Source organism: Cinclus cinclus, chromosome Z (assembly GCF_963662255.1).
Source record: "Cinclus cinclus chromosome Z, bCinCin1.1, whole genome shotgun sequence".
Classification (NCBI taxonomy): domain Eukaryota; kingdom Metazoa; phylum Chordata; class Aves; order Passeriformes; family Cinclidae; genus Cinclus; species Cinclus cinclus.
In genome coordinates, this window is record NC_085084.1 from 13,753,714 (window position 1) to 13,777,127 (window position 23,414).

General features: G+C 38.2%; 1 protein-coding gene across 1 annotated transcript in view; it reads right to left on the bottom strand.

The window, feature by feature from the left end:
• Positions 1 to 3,803: 3,803 nt before the first annotated feature.
• RORB (RAR related orphan receptor B) overlaps positions 3,804 to 23,414 on the bottom strand; it is a 39,649-nt gene continuing 20,038 nt past the window's right edge. The window contains exons 5-10 of the mRNA XM_062512913.1: positions 12,682 to 12,803; positions 11,303 to 11,435; positions 8,992 to 9,099; positions 7,701 to 7,811; positions 5,246 to 5,358; positions 3,804 to 4,754 (exon numbers count right to left, since the gene is read on the bottom strand). Coding sequence (XP_062368897.1) covers positions 4,599 to 4,754; positions 5,246 to 5,358; positions 7,701 to 7,811; positions 8,992 to 9,099; positions 11,303 to 11,435; positions 12,682 to 12,803 — 743 coding nt within the window. The 3' untranslated portion in view covers positions 3,804 to 4,598. The remainder of the gene's footprint in view (positions 4,755 to 5,245; positions 5,359 to 7,700; positions 7,812 to 8,991; positions 9,100 to 11,302; positions 11,436 to 12,681; positions 12,804 to 23,414) is intronic.

Sequence of the window (23,414 nt, forward strand, 5' to 3'; positions counted from 1 at the left end):
TCTTTCAAATGATGTTTGAAGCACATCTTCAGAGGGGTGGAAAAGTCAACAGGGAAAGGAGCTATCAGCTGCACATCTGTAACTAAGCTGCCTGACCAATTTGTGAGACTGCTGCAATCCTAGAGAAGCTCGTACAGTCTGTTGGTGGAAGGCCAAGAGGCTAGCACGCTTCGCATCCTCTTTGTGTGGAAGCTCCTACATCAGAAATCCTGCAAACTGTCCCAAAGGGAAACACAGCCTGTGCAAGCTGCCAATGTGAAACTGAACAAAGAAAATCGCATAACAAAGCTCATCTTCATGGACAGCTCTGGCAGCTGCTGCACCTCAGCACAGTAACCTGATGCTGGTATGGAAAAAGCATTGGTGCCTGAGGTGCAACAGGAGGATAAACTGACCCCTGTGAAACTGGGCAGAAATGAACTACATGGATCATGAAGTCAAGGCATTTATGAGAGTAACATATGCCTTCTGCTCAACAAAGCTCAAGAGGGACCTCGTAATGCCAAGGGCCTCCAATCTTGCGATCGGCTGAGCACCTTCTTTGCTGAAATGCCTCAATTTTTAGTGACTCTAGTTAGAGCTAAGCATCTGACAACTTGCAGAACCAATTCCTTAATGTTGTCTATCTCAAGCCAATCAAAAACCATATGTTGCTTTTGGAAACAAGTTTTCTCAACTGAGGTACCTTCTACTACCATGTTTCTTTTCTAGCAATTTCCATTAGAAGGAAATATGAATCTTGGAATTATTTATTTATAAAAAGAGCAGGCAAGAGTGATATTTACAGCAAAATAAAGTCCTTGTGGTAATATAATGAACACTGTACATCTGCTTCCTCAATGCCAAGAGTAATTTAGCATAATATGGTTGAATTAGTGGAGAGCAGTGCTGTAAGTAGTAGATTCAATTCGTGCTTTAAATATATGCTTTAAATATCCTTTTGTTACAGGTCCCAGGTTAATCAATCATTAAAAAACATGTCTCATTTGAAAAGCTTGTCACTAAAAAAGTCAACAAACTTATCCGGTTGCTACAGAAAGAAGCTGTGACAAATTTTAGTTTTAGACACTTAAAAGCTTCAGGTTCTACCGTGAAGTACTGAAAGACAGAGCAAACTAACATGAAGAGCTAATATTGTGAATTATGAATTTATTTACTAAAATTCATGCTATTTTATCTTTAAAAGTCCATGGATAACTTGAATATGTGAAATCAAGAATTTGAACTTTTGAGTGTAAGTGACTATGTCAGCAAAACCAATCACAAAAATCCAGCCTGTGGCATATGATCATTTTGTGCTGTTCTACACTCAGTCAGTGAAAGGCAAAAGAGGTATTATACCTATGTGGCCAAGTCCAAATGACAGAAAATTAAAGAAAATCTAACCGCTGTTACCACAGCAGAGTTCCATAAATAAATAGCATTTGAAAATTAATTTTCATTTTCCAAATAAATAACAATGCTATTTGCTCAAATCCTGTGCCAATAGTAACAAAAATCTGTTTGGCAGTATATGAAATTCTTGGTAGAGGTTATTGTCTATCAATGACAATGAAGATCTTGTATGCCAGAGCATTCCAAGTTTTAGGACAAAAGCCAAGAGTACAATTTTATTTCTAAACTGGATACTTCTACTTTTGTGATCTCTGACAAGTCACTTAACCTTTTATCTTTCATTTCCACATCTATAAAATGTGATCATAATCATTACAGATTGGAAAAGTCATGATATTGTCATGATATAAGAATAGTGCTTTAAGGATTAAAGGCTCTGCAGATAATGATTAGTGTCATTTTCCTTGGTGACCTGTATTTAGTTATCTTGCCTGCGAAGTAATTAAAAAGTCTCAAGGACCAATTTGCTTATTTGAGAAGAAAACAACTTTTTCAAGATGTAACACACAATTGTGAAGGACCATTTGAAGACAAACCTCTTTATTATGCAGCGCTATGAACAGTAGTATTTATCATTTATTGTATATTTCTATGGGTTGGCTAAATATATATTTCTAATGTACTGTAAAGGAATATATAAAATATTTCAAACAGTATGTGTGTGTTGTGATGGGAAATCAAGGAAAACATGAATCCCCTGCAATGAAAACTGAGCACTTCTAGAGTTCAGTACAACTCGATTTTTCCCCTGATAAATCTACACAAATAGTATGTAGACATTAAGTTTTGATATACACAAACTGGAAATTTGGGATCAAGAAGGGCTGCGAACAGGTAAATCAACTTATAAAGGAATACTGGTCTTACACTTAGAGTGGTATAAAGAAGCACCAAGAGCAATGCTATAGTATGTTAACTGAAGACATATTAAGGTAATCACTAGAGAAATGTGCTCTGAATTTGGAGTAAAAAAGGGTAGCTTTAGTAACTGCTGTTCTATAGGATTAAACAATTTTGAAGAGTATGTCACATTTGCAACAAAATTCTCACAATTAAATTTGCTGGACAGATTATTTTCTTTTTTTCTAAGTTGTAATGGACCTGCACAGAAAGATTTATTAGCTGAGGGTTTGTAGCTATTTTTGTACCTGGTTTGGTATTGCTAAAACATAACAAAGAAATTGTGATATTCTCTAGACTCAATTCTGCCACAAAATACATATATACACTTGCAAACTGACTGATGGAAGGCAAGGGAGAGCTCCACATAGTACTTGAAATAGCCTGTGAATTACCTGCTCATGCAGAAAAGAGAAGCTTGAGACCAGAGGTGCACAAAGCATGAAGTTAGCACAACAGACTGATTTTCTTCACCCACCCTAGGGCCCTGTGTGCTCCCTGTGACACTGCCCTTCCAAGAGCCTGGACAATGGGCAGGTCCTTTGTGCTTTCCCTTGCCTTGCCTCAGATTGCACTGGCTTCTCTGTGGTTTGAAATAAACTGCATCTGCTTGTGATCCTGCCTTCACTTCCTTTCTTCTCCCCTGCCTGCTTCTTGTTATTTCTGCTCTATGCCCTCTGCTGGCATCCCAGGAGGAGACTGCTGTGAAAAAGTTCACAATGGGTAAAAGTGGGGGTAAAGAGAGATGTAGCAGAAACAATCCCTCTTTCACAGCTAAAACATCTGTGTTTAGTACTACTGGCAGAATGCAGATACATTAATAATGACTGGTGATCAAACTTAATTAATCCACAAGATTAAGTCCATGCCAGCCTTCCACTCCCTCTGTGTTTGCCTTTGGTTTGCAAGCAAATGCATGTACAGTCAATTCAGAGACAGACAAAAAGAAAGCTCCAATCCTTTGTTCCACTCCTGAAATGCATCCAAAATAAATCCTATATATGCATATATATATATACACAATTATATACATACAGATATATACATACATATATGCATGTGTTTGGAACATACACAGATGTATGAGTGTAATGGAAACCATCAGTCCCATCTAGATGATGACAATTATACTGTCCTTTGTATTGACTTTCCTCTTCCTTCCCTCCTTTTCTTACTCTTCAGAGATACATTTTACACTTGCTATGGTTTTCACTGAGCTTGCTACTTATCTTTCTAGTGAGATCAGCAAAAAACAAACCAAGAATAGTTGAAGCTACTCTTCAAAGAAGTATATATAAAACAAAAGCATGTGTGAAATCAGAAAAATTTACATATGAGATTGTCTACATTTTTATTCCATGTTTAAGGTACTTCACTGAGATCAGGTCCTACTATGTTCACTTTTATATGTTCTATCCCTGTAACAGTGAGAAAATAAAAAACCCCAATCCTATTTCTCTTTTCACTAAAACCATCCAGACAAGGCTTTTGCACCATTGATACATTCCTGATGTTTGATTTACACACAGCACACATGCACTACATTACACACATCTCAAAAGTGATCCTGTCATTACATACTGGCAGCTGACAATTTAACTCTGGCAAAACAAATCTTGATTGCCCAAAGTAAATCTAATACATTACTTGGAGAGTAATAAATACATGACAGCTGGGTTGAGCATCCTTTAAATGTAGGCATGTGATCTTAAGTTACAGCATGTATGCATATAATGCATACATACATATATACGTACATACATACATATATATGTACATATATATGTGAGTGTGTGTGTCTTCCATATATGCACCATAATTTCCAAGACAGCTACAAATTTCCACATGCATTAAACTATCTAAAAACATAGAACTAGGCAGTCTAATAAGTGGAATTTTCTTAAATTATATTTGAACAATAAACAGCAAGAGTAATACTGCGAAGTACTGCTCTATTATCATGTATATCTACAATAAAATTCTAGGAACAGTTGTCTCCCAAAACATCCCCCAATAAAAGTAAACTAAAAAAAAAAGGTATCACCCAGTGTTCTATATTTGTATATTCACTGTCAGTTCAAAAATGAAAAAAAAAAAAGTAAACAAAAAGAGAAAAATTACATCCCCACTCAGAGTTGCATATTTACATTCTTCAAACTGTAGCGGTGAAAAATAATTCTATTAAGTGCAGGACATTCCTAGTGTTGCAGTAGTGACATTTTTAATAATTTCTTCATGAAAACATTTCTTTTTGTCTTACTAGTGATGCATTCCATGACTACGTGAAAATTCTATTATCCCCTTCACTTGCAGCCAGTGGTTGAGTCTGGATTGAAAAGCTCCTTGTATAATGGAGGAAACAGTGTGTTCACTATGTCTGGATGAGATTGCTTAAATACCTGCAGTTTCTCTCCGTGCAAGTTGCAAAGTGCAGTAATTGTTGGTATCTTGGCTATTAACTGTAAGACATTGAAACAAAAAAAAAAAAAGAAAAAGGAAGAAAGTGGAATCATATTCTGTAAAAATTACACTTTCCAAAATTAACTACGTTAGTGTCTTGCTGAGTAACTGAAAATGATACTCTAAGCTCTAGCAAAACCCAGCTGAAGGTCTGGACACTGCTCCTTTGATAAAAGCCTAGAAACAGCTGCCCCCCAGAGTTTTAGCCAAGGGCCCAAATTGCATTTAACAAGGAACAACCTCAATGAGCACTTTTTTAAGGCAGTTGCATTCTTTACAGGGTATGAATTAAAATTATTAGTAAATTGAACAAAAAAAAAAGGGAGTAAGGCTACAGAGACAAGAGTCAAACAAGCCTATTTTCTATGCATGGGAAGCACACAGTGCATTTCTTTTAGCTTACATTAATGTGGCAATGCATACAGGAATGGCTGTGGAAAGAGAAGAGACACACTTCAGGATTGCTTGGCATTTTCTTTAAAGAACTCACCTTTGTCAATGTCTCCTCGTCGAGGTGGTTCTTCTGAATAACATGCTGAAGTGCAAAGTAGATCTTTTCCTGAAGCTTCTGGACCTTCCTTGGCTCTATTAACCAGGCTCGATCTGAAAAAAAGCAAAACAGAAGTTAAAGAATGCACAGATGTGGGGCATGCTTACGGTGCACACAGGGTACTGTGCTGGCAAGTACAATTCCACAGGAATCATAATTCTCACGAGGAAGGACTGCATGGTAATTAAAGACATAGTTTCAGAGTCAAAGTGTCTTAATCCATTAAAGGATCACCTGAGCTCTTAATTAACACATACAAAACATCCAGGAACACAGTGTTGGCTCTGCATCTCTTATTCAAAACAGGATGCTCGGCAGAAAGATGGGAACAGAAATGTTGAGACACAGCTCAACATTTTATTATTCTCTGTTGGTACAATCAGTGTTCTAATTTCATACTGGTTAGGTGATAAACATGTCATGTTATCTCAGTGTCTTAATACATAAATAATAAACTTACTGATCAAAACAGTTCTTTGAAAATAAGAGAATATAATTATTCAAACATTAATATATCTCACTATTTACTAGGCTAACATTTTGAGAAAAAATTCATTCTAAATAAAAAGAAGTGGCTTTCTTCAAGAGAATTTCTTCAATAATTCAAAAGAATTGCAAAGTGCAAGTTTTTCATTATTTAAAAATGTTCTCTTTTCAAACAACACAAAATACAAGATTATCTGCAAGAATAACAGCTATGCAGTTGTTTTAAAACCTGCATGGCTTCTGCTGGACTCAAACCCCATGTGCAGGAGGTTGTCCTTATGATCTATTTTTCTCACAAGTCATAGGTTCTGGAGACAAATACACAGAAAGATAAGTAGCAGACCCCAAGACAAACCAAACCCATTAAAGCAGCATGCTTGCAGCACCACTGAACCTTCTGTTTTCCCACATTGCAAACTGTTTTGTTTTTCCCTTAATCCAGACCAATTCTTGGGTATAGATTTTAGTTTTCATACAGGAAATAAGAAAACTTCTTTTATCACAGGCATCAATCTTCATATACAAATTGAAAAATTCAGGAAAAACCCCTTTCACTTTTCTTTCACCCATCCCCCATCTCTAAAATAAGTCCCAGAAATTGTTTAAGTTAACCACTTCAGTGAGCACATATGCCACAAGGCTGGAACTGAGCAACATTTCATCACAGGAGTAGCACAGTTCTGCCATTTGTCTGACTGTCTCTAGGGAGGAGTGTATGAAAAGAGTTGATTGTCAAGTACTGTGAAAAGAGACAAAAACAAACCTCAGCTACTTAACAGACGATCAGGAAAAGAAAACAGTATTTAGTAAATGTTAGAGAACTGTGTTCCCTGAAAGTAAGCCAATGGATCATGTGCCATCAATGGCCATAGGAATAGAATTAGCTGAGAACACAGTTGGGATACCTTTGAGGTGGAAATCGCTGTTTGTAGGGTTGTATGTGCAATACTTTGGTGTAATCTCATGACGAGTCACTGGCTCAGCTATTTCACTTCTGAGCAAACAGTGGCAAGAACTGCTCAAACTGAAGAAAAAGAAAAAGGAGTAGAGTTCTTTCAGTAGGTGTTGCTAATGATGAGAATGAATGTGTTGATACCATCTGTGATAGTCTAATTCTGACTAACATAATCTCCAACACAGATGTCCAAAAAGCACACGGTGACCTAGAAGTCTTCAGCAGAAAACGTTGGAAAAATAATGAATGGTGTGGATTTTTTGTAAGACTATTTAAAAGGTTACCCTTAGATGAAACGGTGTGTCTACATTCCCTGAGGCAAAATCCCACACCACACTGTAAGCTTGTATACTAGATCCACCTTCTGAGTCAACTTAATCACAAAAGTCTCCTCTGTGGTCAGTCAGCCATCACTCCCTTAAATGCATGCTTGCCTGTGTAGAGTTGTGATATATGAATACATGAAAAAGTGCATGTTGCACTTCTAATCTACTATTTCTCACCAGGAACAAAGTTCAGGCAGGACTGCACACCCATTTTTACTGCTTATGTTCTCATTCCCAAGAAAAAAGCCCATCATAGTTATGGACTATATAAGCTACTCAGGGTGGTGAGCTTTGTGCTCCCTGAAAAAGCTAGGAGGAACATGTACCTCTTGAGTAACATGCTTCCCTTCGTGTGGCGTGGATGATGGCCAGCCTGCATTTCTGGTCTGCACAATTCTGCTCCATGTCTGTTACACTCTGGATCCACCTCCAGTATATGTAGTTCCTCATGGTATATTTGGGTAATTCAAGTATTCTTCTACCGCTTAATACATTGCTTAGCATTATTTATTTATTTAAATAACATTGGTTAACAGTATTACTTATTATTTATTAACAGCTATTTAAGTATGTCAAAACAGATGTGGATAAAGAGGGAAAAACATCAGTGTTTGGAATGAAAAATTACCTGGAGATATCAAAACAGCAGATGAAAACAAGGCAATCTCCTCCTCAGTCAGCTGTAAGGAGCATAAATTCTTTGCAAAGTCAAATGCTTCATTTACCAGATCATCAGAACCTGCAGACCAAAGAGGACAAAGCCAATGCTAGAAATCAGCTCTTCAACCTGCAGGGATTGTTTTTGTGTCAGAAAAAATTGTTTCTGAATTTCTGTACTGCTAAAGCAAGTGCCTTTTCCACCTAAGCTGAAAATGGCGCTCAAATGTATGCTGAAGTGGAAAGATTATCAAGAATTAGGGTCAAGTACAAAAATTGCACAGACCTCTTGGAAGAGAGTACTCTTTTCCCAGTGAGGCAAGAACTGGCATTTCTAAACAGTTATTAAACCTAAGGAGGACGAAGGACCAGCCATAAATAACTTTCATATATCATTTTACTAATTAACAGTACAAATGTTTATGAAAATTTGCCATTAACAGTACAAATGTTTATGAAAATTTGCCAAAGCATCATAAAGATAAAAATAAATCAACCAATACACATTCGTAAATGCTTTAAACTTGTAAAGAAGTAGTATGCTTATGATAGACTAAGAGAAAAAACTATACATGTGATAAGTATACACATTTGAATGCAATATCCCTCTTTGAGTTTGATCCTTAATCAATTTCTGATAATATCAGGCTGATGGATGCACAAAACACAAACACTTTTTTGTGTTTATTAACATTTCAGGTAGCACTCAACATCAAGTTGAGAAACTGATGAAAAATTAATTTTTTCAGTACATTAATCTAAATGATCTTACTTTTGGGCAAAACAGTATTTTCAGCAAGTCCTCATCTTTACTTTACACCAGTACATCATTTTAGTGTCCTCATTGCTGGGACTAAAACTGCCTTCTGTAGGACACAATTAGTGGGAGGGATTTGATACATCAAGTGTAACTGAACTGTAAAGATAAACAGCTTAGCTACTGCCTTAAACTCATGGTTCATCAAAACTTCAGATGGCAAGTGATCTATTTGAAAAAACCCTCTTGCTGCTCTTTTTTTTTTTTATTTTTTAAAATTTTCTTTTGTTAGAGAAATTTTTTTTTATTTGAGAAAAACACCTATCGTTGTTAGCACCTAATGGAGTCACCTTATTTCTTCTTTTTCTGTTCCAAACTAGACATTCGGAGACTTGGAGGTTCAACATTTACTGGAGATTTCTACTGCAAGTCACTGCTCTCATAAAGACAAATTTCTTGCTATGTGGGTCAATTAAATTGTTTGGAAGAAAGAAGAGCAACATACCCAAAGCTTTAAACATTTGCATCCCTCCATACTTTCCTTCAAACAGAACAGTATTGTTAAGTGGGTTGAAGGCACGGCACATTCTCACCAAAACCACTTCCAAGCAGCCTAGCAGACATAAAAAAGAGCAAAGGTACCAGGTATTATTGCCTAACAGCAGAGTACAGGAAATCTCAAGAAGATATTTACAAAGCCATCAGTCCTTAAAAACATCAGAAGGGACAGACACTCCATGAAGATACCTAGATTATACATCTATGAATGTGAGAAAAAAATATTTCTGTCTGCTTTGAGTATAGAAAGGGGTAATTTCTGGTCCAGTCTAACCACCTTTTCTATAGGTCGACTTTTTTACCCTTTGCAGAAAATTAGCAGCCTGCACTGAATCTGAATTTGGATCTTGAGCAAATAATTTCAGTTTAAAATACTTGATCCTGAAAAATAGGCATTTATTGAAACTCCATTTTAATAATTAAACTTTAAAAAAAATTTAATAACAAAAGGCAGCTTCATTCAAGGCATATAAAAATCCCAGCTGATTTTGGCTGGAGAGGAAGACCATCACAAAGCATTTTTAGACAAAAAGTGCAAGCCAAAGTGCTGCCAAGAGCACCCATAAAATAGGTTTTACTTCTTGTGTTTTCCCTTTTCCTTTTTACTGATTTTTGAATAGAGAAGGAAACATTTCTTTTTTACTCCTTATCTTTGTATGTTATTTCCTAACTGCAAAAATATGCAGTTGGAAAAGTGAAAGGAAAAATTTTAAGATTCCTTAACTAAATCCAGATCTCCTGTAAAATGACCTTGAATCTGAGGATTCTTCCAAAGACATGCTTTTGAAAGAAAAGTCCTCATTTTCTAACTCCTGGTCAGCATAGACAGCAAAAGAGAAAATAAAACCTGACATGTTTTTATATGTTAGAGCTTGATAATGTTTTCCAACAGTAGAATGAAATAAATATTTTCCTGAAGGTGCAGTGTTGTTGTTAGCCTTGCCAGTCAAATGAAGCTTCCTGGTACCTGCAGAATTTTCAAAATCAGTATGAGATTAAAAATAATAGTTTTTGTGCTATAGCTCTGTTTTCCTAGGAGGTTGCCTGTGTATTCCCTGTGTCTCTGTATCACTTCCCTTTGTAGGAGTGCCCATCATCAGAGCCCAGTTCCTCACCAAGACAGTCATGGTGCCATAATGCCAAGGTTGTAGGTTTGATTCCCCTATGGGCCACTTCAGAGCTGGACTCGATGATCCTTGTTGGATCCCCTCCACCTTAGAATAGCCTGTGATTCTGGTTTTGCCACTGAGGTTAGCTCAGCTGGTTGGAGTATGGTGCTAATAATGCCAGGGTTGTGGATTTTATCTCTGTTTGGGCCATTCACTGAAAAACTTGACTTGATAATCCCTGTGGGTCCCTTCCACTCAGAATAGTGTGTGATTTCTGTGTATGGCGTGTTGAATCACTTCAGCCTCAGTGAGGAGATCTTGCTTCAAATAGAAGCACTTCTTAAGTTTTAACAAGCTGCTTCACACAGCATCCTACCTTTTACACATGGAGGAAGCAAGAAACTGATACAACAGGGTAAATGTAGTCAATTACTAGTCGTGGTTCTTGTGGTTCACTCAGTCATGCCATTTTGTCCTCCTGGGCTTGGCAGTGTTACTGCATAGTCATGATAAATCTTGTCAGGATTCTTTTGGAGGACAGAAATTACTGAGTCCCTTGATGAGGAAGGAAAGCCCTTTCCCCCTTGCCCTTATCACACACATGTAAACCTGGCATGCAGAGAGAACATGGCTGGAGCACACTGCCATAATCTGTTCACATTTACTCTGAAACCAACTGGCACCAGCAGGAATTTCCCCTCCTGTGCATTGGCCATAGAGTATTTCTGTAGTCTCATTAAAAAGATTAAAGATGACCACAGAGGCAGGCCCCAGTGAGCCTGCCTTCGTTTCTTTAATGACAAGTGGGGATTTTACAGGGTGGCAGATGACTGATTGGACCAGCTCAATTTGCAGGCTCCTTCCACCACATGTCAGGTTGGAGGCTGCAGTATTTGCAATGGTTGTGTGTGTGTGTATGTGTGTGTGTGTGTGTGTGTACTTAATAACCACAACTGACTATAGAGAGAAGGGGATCAGAAGGCAGTAACATCATTAATGTGGAAAAATACAGCAAGGTTAATGTACTCACTGCAACAGACAGAAATTAGGGCTGTTTCAAAATTAAAATTATTTGCAGGAAGAGACAGGAGAGCACATTTGTAGGGTGCTGGGTGCTAAACCAGTCTCAAGCCTCTGGAGCTTACCCACCTGACTTAAGAAGGAGAATTTGGTCATTCTGGCAGAGCTCCATGAAGCCTGTTATGCGCTTTGCAAACTCCACCACATACTGGATAGCATGAGTGATCTGAATGGCACACTGCTGCCACAGAGCTTCTCTCGTCTTCCAGGAAAACACACATGGAAAAGCAAAGCAGTGAGCAAGCTGGTACATCAGTGCATTAAGTTCTTCAGGTGGCCTTGCAGACAGCAGCACTCCCCACACTCCATCCCCATACCCAGGCAGAGCTAGCAGCATCTCTTTTTTCTCTAGGTACCCAACACAACTCACTAGAAGGCTGTTTTCACAAGCCATTGCCCCACTCATCTGAACTCTGTCACTGCCTCTTCAAAGGAGCAGAATGCACTGGCCAGTGTTAAAATGTGATTCTAACGTTGGCTCTTGTGCAGGACAGACTAATAGTGGCACAAAAAATGTACACATTCCACAGCACTCTCAGGCAATGTGGCACACCACTATTAATTTATTCAACAGAATATTTTTCCTAGTTTGAGACTTAAAATATATAATTGAAGCATCTGAACACAGATTATGTAAAAATTTTGACTTCCTAATAGTTTTCTTTGCACACACGTGTGTAAATGTAAATGGATGTTGGTTTCATGTCACAGCTCTGCCAGCCATGGTTTGTTTTTGTTCTTGCTAATTCTGCATAGCCCCTCAGATTTCAAAGAACAAGCTGGAGTCTCTCCTGTGTCTTACATGACCAGCTAATGTACCAACTGAAGTCTGACTCAAGACTCATAGCTAATGAAGCCAGCTCAAGAGGCAGAGAGGTTTCTGTTGACTGCACTACATCTGAAGAGGTGGAAAGTAGGCTGAACTTGACCTGAGAATCACAGAAGCCAAACAAAAATGTAGTGTAATTAGATAATTTTTCCACACAATACAGAACAGCTTCAATTTAAGGAGTACTTTCAGTTTGTTATTTTCTACTCTCTTAAGCGACAGGTGTTTTTTATTCACATAAAACCACACGTGTTTTCAAAATTATAGGAAAACAAGTTTATGTTGTGTTATTTTCTTAAAATCCTTACAACAGAGGATCCAATCATAATCACATTGAAGTTAACTGAGTTTGTGCAGGAGGTTTAGATCTGTAATAACAAGCACAGAAAACTGGATTCCATGACCATACCTAAGCTTTAACATTAGCAATCAGCCCAATATGCTGGAAAGCTTCTGCTTCTTTTTATGAAGTGTCACTGCTTTGCTTGCAGTAACCAGTTCCCCAAAGATACTGAGAACTGTATTTCAACCTGTACAAAACTCATCAGCGTATTCTTGCCAAATAAATTACTCTGTTAACAATTTCAAGTAGAAGAAAAAGCGTATTACAGGATTGTACCTTGCTCTGGTAAACCTTTATTTCTTCATATGTGTGGGTCTGCCATGCTAGCTGATGTAATTCCTCCATTGTATATTGACATGTCTCCAAATGAGATTTAATGATATTCTGTGCAATTCGATCTGTGAAAAGGAGAATAAAAAATTGTGGGCATGAAACAGTGAACAGTGAACATCTGCAACAGCAAAATGTTGAAAACATTGAAGTTGGTGGAAAAGGCACATTTAAGAAAATTATTATTTTCTTTCCAATGCTACCTTTCTCATTTGTTTTTAATTCTGAAGTTGATTATTGCAAAATGTTTCAGTATTCAGCCCAGAGCCAAATGATCTTGATAAACAGGGGATCTGCAGATGAAAATAGCAATGATTTTTGTGAAACTATACAGATTCTTTATTCTGAGAGTGATTTAATATGTTTAAAGAAATATCATTTGGAGACCCTGTTTGCCCAATTTCTTTGGTCTGCCCAAACCTAAGCAGTAACTGGTAGACTCTTCTAGCCTGGAGAAGAGAAGGAACACTGCTGTTGATTATCACCCCAGCAGGGCACTTCCTGTTGTGTGTAGGTGTTTGCTTTCTTTCCTCATTGTCCATTTCTTTCTAGTTCTACTAAAAGGACTTGTCTACTGAACTCAGTGGTCAGCAGGTTTCAGAGCTGCCAGGTCTCTCAGAAATTGACTGACTGCTTGAATTGCCATGAACATTTGGATTACCTTGGCCTGACTCATAAAAGAAGAGGAAACAAGGAAACTGTTCCTTCCAAATTAGCTTTAAACTGGATAATTTTCTAATTGCATTTGATAAGCAAGAACATGGAGACTGGGTGAAGGGGTGGAAGCAAGGGGTGAAAGCTAAAAGTTGCATCCTGGGGTTTAGAAGGAGAGATGGAGGACATAAATCTCACACACAGCGCTAAGCTACCTTAAAGCTGTCTGGAAATTGCAGCCTTAGAAACTATTTCACAACATGGAATGCAAGATGCAAAGCAGGAAAGGAAGCCTTCAGTGTTGCCATGGAAACCCACTGAAACTATGAGTAAACTTCTTAGACAAGTATTTTAAAGCAGACTTTTTCCCCTTAAAGCCACTTGAATGGATTAAAAAAAATTCCGCAAAAACTTCCAACGTGAATTCATTGTCATTAGGAGTGGAAATATTCTGATTAACCATGTTACAGAAAATGGATGATTTAATATTTTGCAACTTTGGGACCTACACGTCTAATGAAGCTCATTGCTTCACCCTGAAAACTTTGCTTAAGCCAAAGGAACAACATTGAAACCACAGAAGTGAACTGAAGCACTTGCAGCAGAACCAGCATTGCTCAGAAAACATTTGTCAAAAAGGGGGAAAGGACATTGATGAAGCATTAGCCAAATGTGAGCATGGAAAGTGGAAAGAAATAGGAATACCAAGTGAACACTTGCTCAGATCCTCAAGTTTGCACAGAGTGTAGGGATCTGGAGCGTGGAGTTCCAAAATAAGTCTGCTTCCTTGGCCAAATACTGACTGAACCTAGAAACATCAGCAAGAAGGGAACCTGAAAAAGGAATGTAGAAGTATATGTTCCCTGTGCCTGCTAGATGAGTGCTATTAGGACGGATGCCCATGCTACTCTCACAGTTAATAAACTGAGACTCAGTAGAAAGGTGCTGAAGACAAAAAGCTGCAAGTTTGTATAGGAAAAGCAAAACTTGCTTATTTGAATTAGTACGGTTATCCTTTCATAGGTCAACACTATCTTTAAGCTTTCTGATAGAAGAATTGACTTCAGTCGAAAGATAACTAAGAATCTATATTAATAGAGTGATCTACCCACTGTTCTTTTATGAGAGGTTAGATGAAAGTCTTAACCTTTGATGGTAAGGTGTTGCATTTTATAATAAAAATCTTGAAGATAAGTGGGCATCTCTCTTACAACAAATGTCTCACATAATTTCATATTACTGCATAGATAGAGTTCTAATCAGAAAAAGTGACCTGATGTTAACAATCTGAAAACAAGACCTTTTGATTTCACGGACTTCAAAATACATTTGATTAGCAGTTCTACACTACTGCAGAGCTCCTCAGCTCAGCTCTCATCCTTTTCCTAGCATTTATGTATTTACCTGAGGAATGAAGAGCTGAGAAACTCTCCAGGGCTTACTAGCGATGGCATCCTGTGTTTTACCCCATACATCTTTTCCTTACATACTTACGCCTATGTTGAGCTGACATTAAAACCAATTTAGATGTAAAAAGGCCAGGGGCAATGACAGCAAGCAGCAGCTCTGAATGCTGACATCCAAAGAGGAATCAGGTGCAAGACAGACTTGAAACTCTTGTGCTGCAGGCTAGGCAAGATTAAGTGTGTGACAGAAAGGGTACACTGAGTCTCTGAGGAGAAGGGAACTGCTCATTCAGCAGAGGAGCATGGCTTACATTCCATGCTGGAGTCCCTGGAAGGAGCTTTATGCAAATACAGCCTACAACTGGGTGGCAGAGCTGACAGGATGCAAAAAGTAAAAGAAGTAGACACCTGTCTTGGCTTCTCAGATGGTCCAGCAACAGATGATCCAACATAGGCAGAGTAAATAATCAAGTCTCTTAAAGGGGTTCACAGACCATGACCTTTTTTTCCTTCCCTGACATTTTCAGATTTTAGCATTTTTTTTGCTAATGAAGTTGGAGTCAGTACATATCTTGGCAAATCCCAAGGAGAATGACATTCCTCAACCACTGGCAACAATATAAATAACATCTGATGTAGATCTGTCCTATCACAGGTGCAGTCCTGTACCCAAAATACATGAATTTCTGTGAGACCTGGAAGCTCTGAAAGATGCCAATCACCAAGTTCAACAGATTAGTTCTTTTAATAAAACTAGAAAGAAATTGCCAATGGGGAAAGCAAGAGAAGCGGGAGAATATCTACACACAACAGGAAGAGAGAAAATGCCTTGATGCAGATGCCTAAAGCCTGTGGAGGTACCCTGCAGGGGTGAACATCTAATAGATTGTTCTTCCTTTTCCCCAGGCTAGATGGGTCCACTAAAATTACTTTACATAGCAACATATCAAGTCTTGACTTTCAGTTGATTTTGTTTCCAAAAATCTTGGGCAATAGATTTCAAGGATCCCCTATCTTCTTGTAACTGCATGTACACAACTAGAAATCCAGTTTGGATGGACTCCAAGGACCACAAAAGACAATTCAAAAGTTGTTGTGACTTCAAAGTGAACTGCAGTTCTACTTGAAATATTATCGGTTCCCATTTTATGGAAATCAAAGCAGGTTTGCTGTATGAAAAGGAAGACAAAAGAGATTATTCTGGCCACATGGGTGGGAGAATCAAAGTCTGCAATATTTTATTTTCTAAGGACCAACTGCTTCAACTACTGAGTGAAAATTAGTAATTCTAATGGAAAGAATTCCTGAGCCTGGATGACAGTACACCACCAGCCTGTAAACTGCAGGATTTGTAAAGCTTATCTATCTGCCACAGTGCATAAACATAAATGCAGACTAGGTGCTTTATTCCTCCCCTTTTGCCTACATACTGGGTTTATTACATTGGGGCTAAATCTCCTATCTTAATCACTTTATACATGAAAATCACAGCATATCCTGGCAGATTGACTCTGTCCGGGAAACATGGTCCAGAGAAAATAATGTTCCCAGTATGCAGAGTCTGGTATATCCTGGGATGTGAAAGCATTTGCATAAGGCAGCTTCATTCTAAATTTGAGGTTTTCTTAGTGTTGGCAGTCAAGGAAACTGTCAATAATTGTAACCAATGGGTTCAAATACCAGAAATGCTCAAACAAAACACATCATGGGGTGTCCACTTACATTTCATTACTGTCCTGCATGTCTCTGACTGGCTTTCTATAATGGTCCATTATTCTAGCTGTAGAGACTCATCTGTCCTTAGGGGACAAGGAAATCCAGATGGTGTTTGTTGGCATGGCCAGAGAGCAGAAACCTGCAAGGTCAAGCTGGTCCCCACTCTGCACAGCACAGCGTGTGCTGCCCTTCCCGTAGCAGGGCCTGGTGAGGCCTTGAGAGGTGTCAGACAAATGGGTAGATAATTTAATTGTAAATTTGCAATGCAACAGTCAAAAAAAAAATATAGAAGTTTAATGTATAGTAGGAGATGTCCACAAGAAGCCGAAAATTGTACAGCAGGAAGCTGAAGAGAACCACAAGAGATCAATGCTGTTTCAGGAAAAGAAATGGCTTTTACATTTTCCTGGCCTACCTAAAACAGAAGACAGAACCAAGAGACTTGATTCTGTGAGGATTTTGCAGTGAAGTAAGCTATACAGTGAAGTGGTGCAACAAACCTGGGTCCCTACAGACGCATCAAATATCACTTGCACTCCCCCTCTGACCTCCCATCCCCAATGTCTGGGTGGGCAACAGGCATCATGCACGGGCACAAGGGGCCAGTCTGCTCAGCTTGACTGCTCATCTGCCACTGCCTTCAGCGGGGAACACGGGACTGGGTCGTGGCTTCTGCCTTTCCCCAGAGCTGTCTGTCCCTTTGGCCTACTGAGTAGTCGCTTCTCCAAAACTTGAAGGAACTCAAGTGTCTGAGGCTGCTGCTTCATTCCATTGAAGCTGGAGAGTAGCCAAAGCGTCACTGAACAGCCCTGACAGAAGGACTGGGGAGATAGAAAGGCTGTAAAAGCCCTATTTCATCAACAAAGCAGGCCAAAAACATATGTTGCAAGAGGAGAGCAACTCCTCCCCTTCCCTCCCTTTCTTTTTCTTTGTCTCCTACTGTACTCTCTAATTTTAGATTTCCAGAGTTACCTCACAAAAGGCACTCTCCAAAGACTAAAACTGCTCAACTACTTATTGCATCACTAGAGAAGAATTCACTTAAATACAAGTGCATACAGAAAACTGAACATAACTGAACAAGTTCAAACTGAACTGAACATACAGAACTGAACCTATCTAGGCTGATTGCAGCCTAGATAGCAATCAAAATCAGCATACCACAGACCCACAGGGGTCCACCATCAGCTGATAAATCAGTCCTGCCTTTTACAGGCACTTCCTTGCAATATTCAGAGATCTCCAATTACAATAGTGAGGAAAAACTCCAACTTGAGGTCAAGTACAATGCCGGTGGGGATGGATGTAATCCATGGAGTGCACACAACATTCACCAGCTGTGAATTTGGCCTGCTAAGTGGAAATTATCCACAGCAACATTTGTTTCCTACAGGCTCCTTAGTTCTTTCAGTTGTCTCTCTTTTCTCAGGAGAGACTCCAGTTTTTCTTAGCATTCCCTTCTTTTGCACAGGGAACTGAAAAACTTTGAAGTGTGTCTTCTGAAACACTGATAATCTTCTTCAATTAAAATGAGTAATGAATCTTTAATTTGCCACTTACCCTTAGGATCCAGCTGGGTAGCTAAGAGCTTATCTCAGCTTATATCCTAAGTTGAGCTCTTGCAGGGATCCACTTTGAATTAATGCTGCAGTAACATCACAGCTTTGGCTGGCTGCTGTAAGCATACATAAAAAAAAACTCCAGCCAGGCATTCTAAATAAAATCTCTGTTCTAGGACCTAAAAACTTGGCATGATAGCATTGGATGAGCACTTTTTTTGTATGCTAATTCAAGAGCATTATGACTACAGATGAAAATTTTTGAAAACTGAACCATTGAATTCATTGAATTGAGAATATTCTTAAATTCTTTGGCAATTGTAGAGACAGTGACACAGCTAATAATAATAAAAAGCCTCTGTGGTTGCTGTAAAACATGAATAATAAGTCTCTATTTTTTACATGAACTGGATGAAAAGTTTGTTTGTTTTTTTTTTTCAGAGGAACAGGAACAGTTTTTTCCTTAAAATGGTTGCAAAAAAACTCATTCTATTTTTCATCTGTTTGTGGCATTCTCAATGCCATAATGCAAAATGCATTTCCCCTTAAAAAACATGCTAGTTTCATAAGCCCTATTTGTTTAATGAATTTGTAACACTACACACTATACAGCCTAGAAAGATAGCATGAAACATAAAAACACTCATATGAGACTAAAAGTGCTAAAATTTAGTTCAGGTATAACTTTTCCTTATGTTTAAGTTATTGAATGCTTAACCTCACAGAGTGCACAAAGAGTATATGTTATGTGTGTGAATTCTCTGTTTCTTCTCTCTCTCCTTCAAAATAAATCAGTGCTGCATTTCCCTTTCTAAAAAATGCTAATAAGTTTATAGAAATGACAGTACAATGGAATTAAGTCCTTATTTTAAGGAACCTAGAGGATTGATCCAGAATTCTGTTAGATTCTAGAAGACTTTTATAAATGCTTAATAGTCTCTACTTAGCAATACTTCTCCTGGGACTCAGCCAATTTAGCATAAATTACAAAACATTTAACTGGCAGCAAAAGCACTAACCAAGGAAATAACTAGAGTTCAAATGGACTCTAAAGACACCGTATAAAATGACCACAAATTTATTGAGATGAGCTGTTTTTTAGCTTCTTCCAGCATAGGTTGCACAAATAAAACTTTATATTAAAATGAGACTGCTCTGAAGCAAGAAAGTGGTTTCAGTTTTTACAATTAAGCATACACTACCTGAAATGGACATTGTTCTCTATTCAACTGATAAATATATATGGAATAATTAAAATATTACTAGTTTTAAACCATGATTGTCAGGGGTTGCCCTGCCATAGTCTGCAAAAAGCTTGGACAGGTTAACATCTTTTAGCACTTGTTTCACCGTCACAGACTTCAAATTAGCTTTCTATAAAGATTTTAAGCAATCTATCTACAGAAACACGTTAAATAGTAATGACAAATCATTCTACAATGGTTCTATTTTTCTGTGTGGCAAATGAGTTGGATGAAAGTGATGTTAGTGTATAGTGTCAGAAAGTGGAATAACTTGGCTTCCATAAGCAATGACAGAATCTTCACTGATCAAAAGAAGAGCCATCCATGCAGTCACAGGGAAAAGGAACACAAGACAGGGCTCCATCTTATATTAACTATTCCCATTTACATGTGACTTTCATTCCTCAAAGATTATTGCACTATAAAATCTGTGTTCTGATAATCAATTTCAGCATTTGTCTCTGAGCCCTATGTCTTGTCACATTGAATTTTTCCACTGTGCACATCTATGTTACTCTCTCATGCATTTCCCTTGAATTCTTTCTCCTATCTTTTCACTTTTGAACAAAAAGGAATTGTTGCTGTTCTGTGAAATAAAATATCAAAAGCTGAATGGACTGATGAAAGACATCATCACCTATGAAAGCTGGAAGTGGCATCAAAAATGCAAAACAAACAGAATTACCTTATTCTCAGGAATGAAGTGGAAAGTAGTGAAAGGCATGAAGCAAGTGATGAAAGCTAGCAGACAGAAAGCACTGTGTGTAAAACTGGACTGTAACCTTGGAAAGGCAAACTTAGGATGCTGCATGTGTAACCCCAAACTTCTGATGCCTTCCTTGTGCCTTAGGATTAAGGAATGATCAATCAGTGCAGTCCAGCATGACAAAGAAAAATAACCAGGATCCCAGGTTAAGGTCTCAGAAAGTACAATTACCTTGTAATTTTTGGGGCTGATTTCCTAGAAACACCAGACAAAAACACTGATGGGAAAGCTCACACTAAATCCTCCAAGTGGTTACACAGAGGACAAAAGCAACAAATAACCACTAGTTCAACCCCTAGCAATTTTGGCAGATAGTATGCCATTTCCATATACTACAGTGATTCCTAAAGCATCACTGCCTTGACCTCTCGATTCTCATCTGTAATTTGCCTCTTTGTGGTCTGTGTGTGAGTCACAGCCCTGGAAGACAGCATACTTCCCTCACACATCCCAGGCCCTCTGTTCTCTAGCACCTGCTTCAGTCTTTTTTTTTTTTTCTTGAGCATTACTTGCAGAGCAAGTTTTTTTATCATTTCTTCTGCTATTGACATTGCTGCTTCAAAGCATATGACAGGGAACCAGCCAAAAGTCAGCTCTTACAACTGGCAGCAACAGTATGCCTCAGTACTTACCACACCATTTGATTTACACTGATCATTCTGTGTGATTTGTGATCTGACAATATTCACAGCACAGTGTTATTCCTGAAAAGATTGCTATGATATATGATTAATATATGGGAAATATGATATGCTATTTTACATATTTTGACTGCTACAAATGGTTGAGTTCTAACTGCTTTTATTTGGAATCTCAGTAGAATGAAGATATTTTGCCAAGTTTGGTCATGGAAGAAAACATTCTCATCTTTGCTAAAAAAGGAGCAATTTTATATTCCTTAAAGAATTAGAAATTTGATCTCTTTAAAATAACTATATCAAGATGCTTTAAAAATGTAGGTTATAGATAAGGTTTTTAATATCATCCAATGTGTATTTTTAGTTCATTTTTAAAACAAGCTGAAGTTTTAAGTGTTGTCACATGAGCTGAAATGAGTAGAGAATTGAAATAGGAACATATTCCAATTGTCATCTTTAAATAGGTAACAAAGATACAGTGCCCTGATGGTGTGCGTGTAAAATGCACATTGCATATTTTAAATGTTCACTAGATGGCAACGTTGCTTCTCTTAAATAGAGCTGCCAGGTTATAGACACCAGCCTTCTAAAATTTTGACTGTCATGTAGGTAGAAGGAATAGTAAACCATGGCCTAGAAAAGGAAGCTGTAGAACATTACACAGGATAACAAAAACATAATTTCTGTTTCACTGCGGGGTGGGTGGTGGGTTTGTAAAGGGAACATAAACATAGATGTTATTGTCACCTTAGGTAAGGGCTTTAATTAGTGAGCTCATGCATTTTGGATGTGGTTTGGAGTGCCCTTTTAAATAGCATCCAATTGACCAATATATGTTCAGTAAGCTGTCTGCTAGCATTTGATCTGGCACAGGGAACAAACCCTGGAGATAAAGAGAAGGATGTTAAGGAATGCTTATCAGACTGGAGAAGTGATTTTGCAGAGAGAATGGCTTACCACATGGAGAAGTGCTTTCAAAACCAAAGGACAACAGACTTTTAAAGATATCAGTCTGATGCTGATATATGTTTATATACTGTATATCCAACATTAAGGCTTGTGGACATCCATGAAGAGTATAGACATAGAGGAATAAACTAAATTCTTCTAAAGTTAATGAGAAGATTTCTGCTGAAAGGAGAAAGGTGAAGGACTGGCTTTCAAATAGATCATCAGCAGAGGACTTCAGAATGTTTACAGGTGAAGATCTCCCTTCAAAGAGAGAGAAATAACCCCTGCTTGCACAATATTGCATCAATGGAAATTAAAGAACTTTGCAGAATAAAAAGTTGTTCACTGTGGTCCTGAGATGAATGTATGAACCCAGCTAAATTGCGACTAACTTACATGCATAGAACGTCATTTGTGGTCACCAAGAGGACTTTTACATACCTATCCTGAGTAAGTTTTAAACAAATGTAGGGTTTTCTTTTACTATATTTTTCCAGTCTGTGTGGCCAGGTCAAAAGAGTTGTGCCTTACAATATAAGGCAGGTGATGCCTCCAGTGCATGTTAGGCATCTGTCCTAGGGACTTACTACCCACCCTAAGATATACATAGCAGGGCAGGCTTAGAAGGACTGGGGAAAGGGAAGGTCAAACCTAAGATCACCAACCTTATTTTAATTTTGGAAGAAATGTAAGCTCTCTAAGCCATTGGGCATTTTCATAGAGGTCTGATGTTGTAGAAATGTTATGTAAATATCTGTAAACAACACTTTGATCTATAATTATAGAGGCTGGGCTGTGTGATCTCCTGTACACTCTAGAGGTGTCTTACTGACTACCTACATATATACAGCTACAGGACACCCTTTAGTTTGACTTGCAGTGAACGCTTAACCAATCTATTTTCTCCACAAAAGAGTTGGCTAATAGTTTTATCTTGACCTTAAGAAATCACAGGCTGGCAATCTCAACTGCAGTTAAGGCAGGGAAGCCTTTCCATTAACTATTACTGACCAAGACTGAAGATACATATTTAGTGAGGAAAATGCAATGTTCAGGTCAGTGGCAGACAATATTATGCACATGTTTTTAAACAAGATAGTATTTTAATTTCAACAAGTCTAAAAATAAGCCTTTAATGCCTCCTAATTTAAAACCACACTTGGGAGCAAGCCCTGCCATCAGGAACTGGAGCTCCCTTCTCACTTCAGAATTTCCTGTGTGAGGAGAAAACCATTCTCAAATGACCAAATTCTTGCTTTTGACATGGCAAGCAGATTTCACCCTATGGTTTGAGCTCCCGCAGCATCATTTCTGCCTTCCCAAATGTGCAGATGGCACAGTGGTCATGGAGAAACAGGATCACTTTGCTAAGTCCCTGGCAGCATGAGTCCTTGGCATATGGGTATCTCCCATGCTGGCAGCATCCCTGGCTGATGGAACACACCTGGATCATGACAATCATGGACAGCAGGACTGGCAGTGACAGAGCCTGCCTAACTCATCTGGTCACTGCACCTCACTTATTTTGTGTTCTGACCACCCAAATCCATATCAAGTATCCAACAAGATGCTTTGAATTAAGGACAAAAATTCATCACTTTAAAGAAATGGGAACTGGACTGGAAATGCACTTGATGACAAGTTGAGGTTCTGCTCCTGTATGTGTATTTATGAGCTTTGGAGTGATGTCTTTATGCTTTGAGGGTTTTTTTTTGTAACAGGAAGTGGAATATTGATGAGGGCTG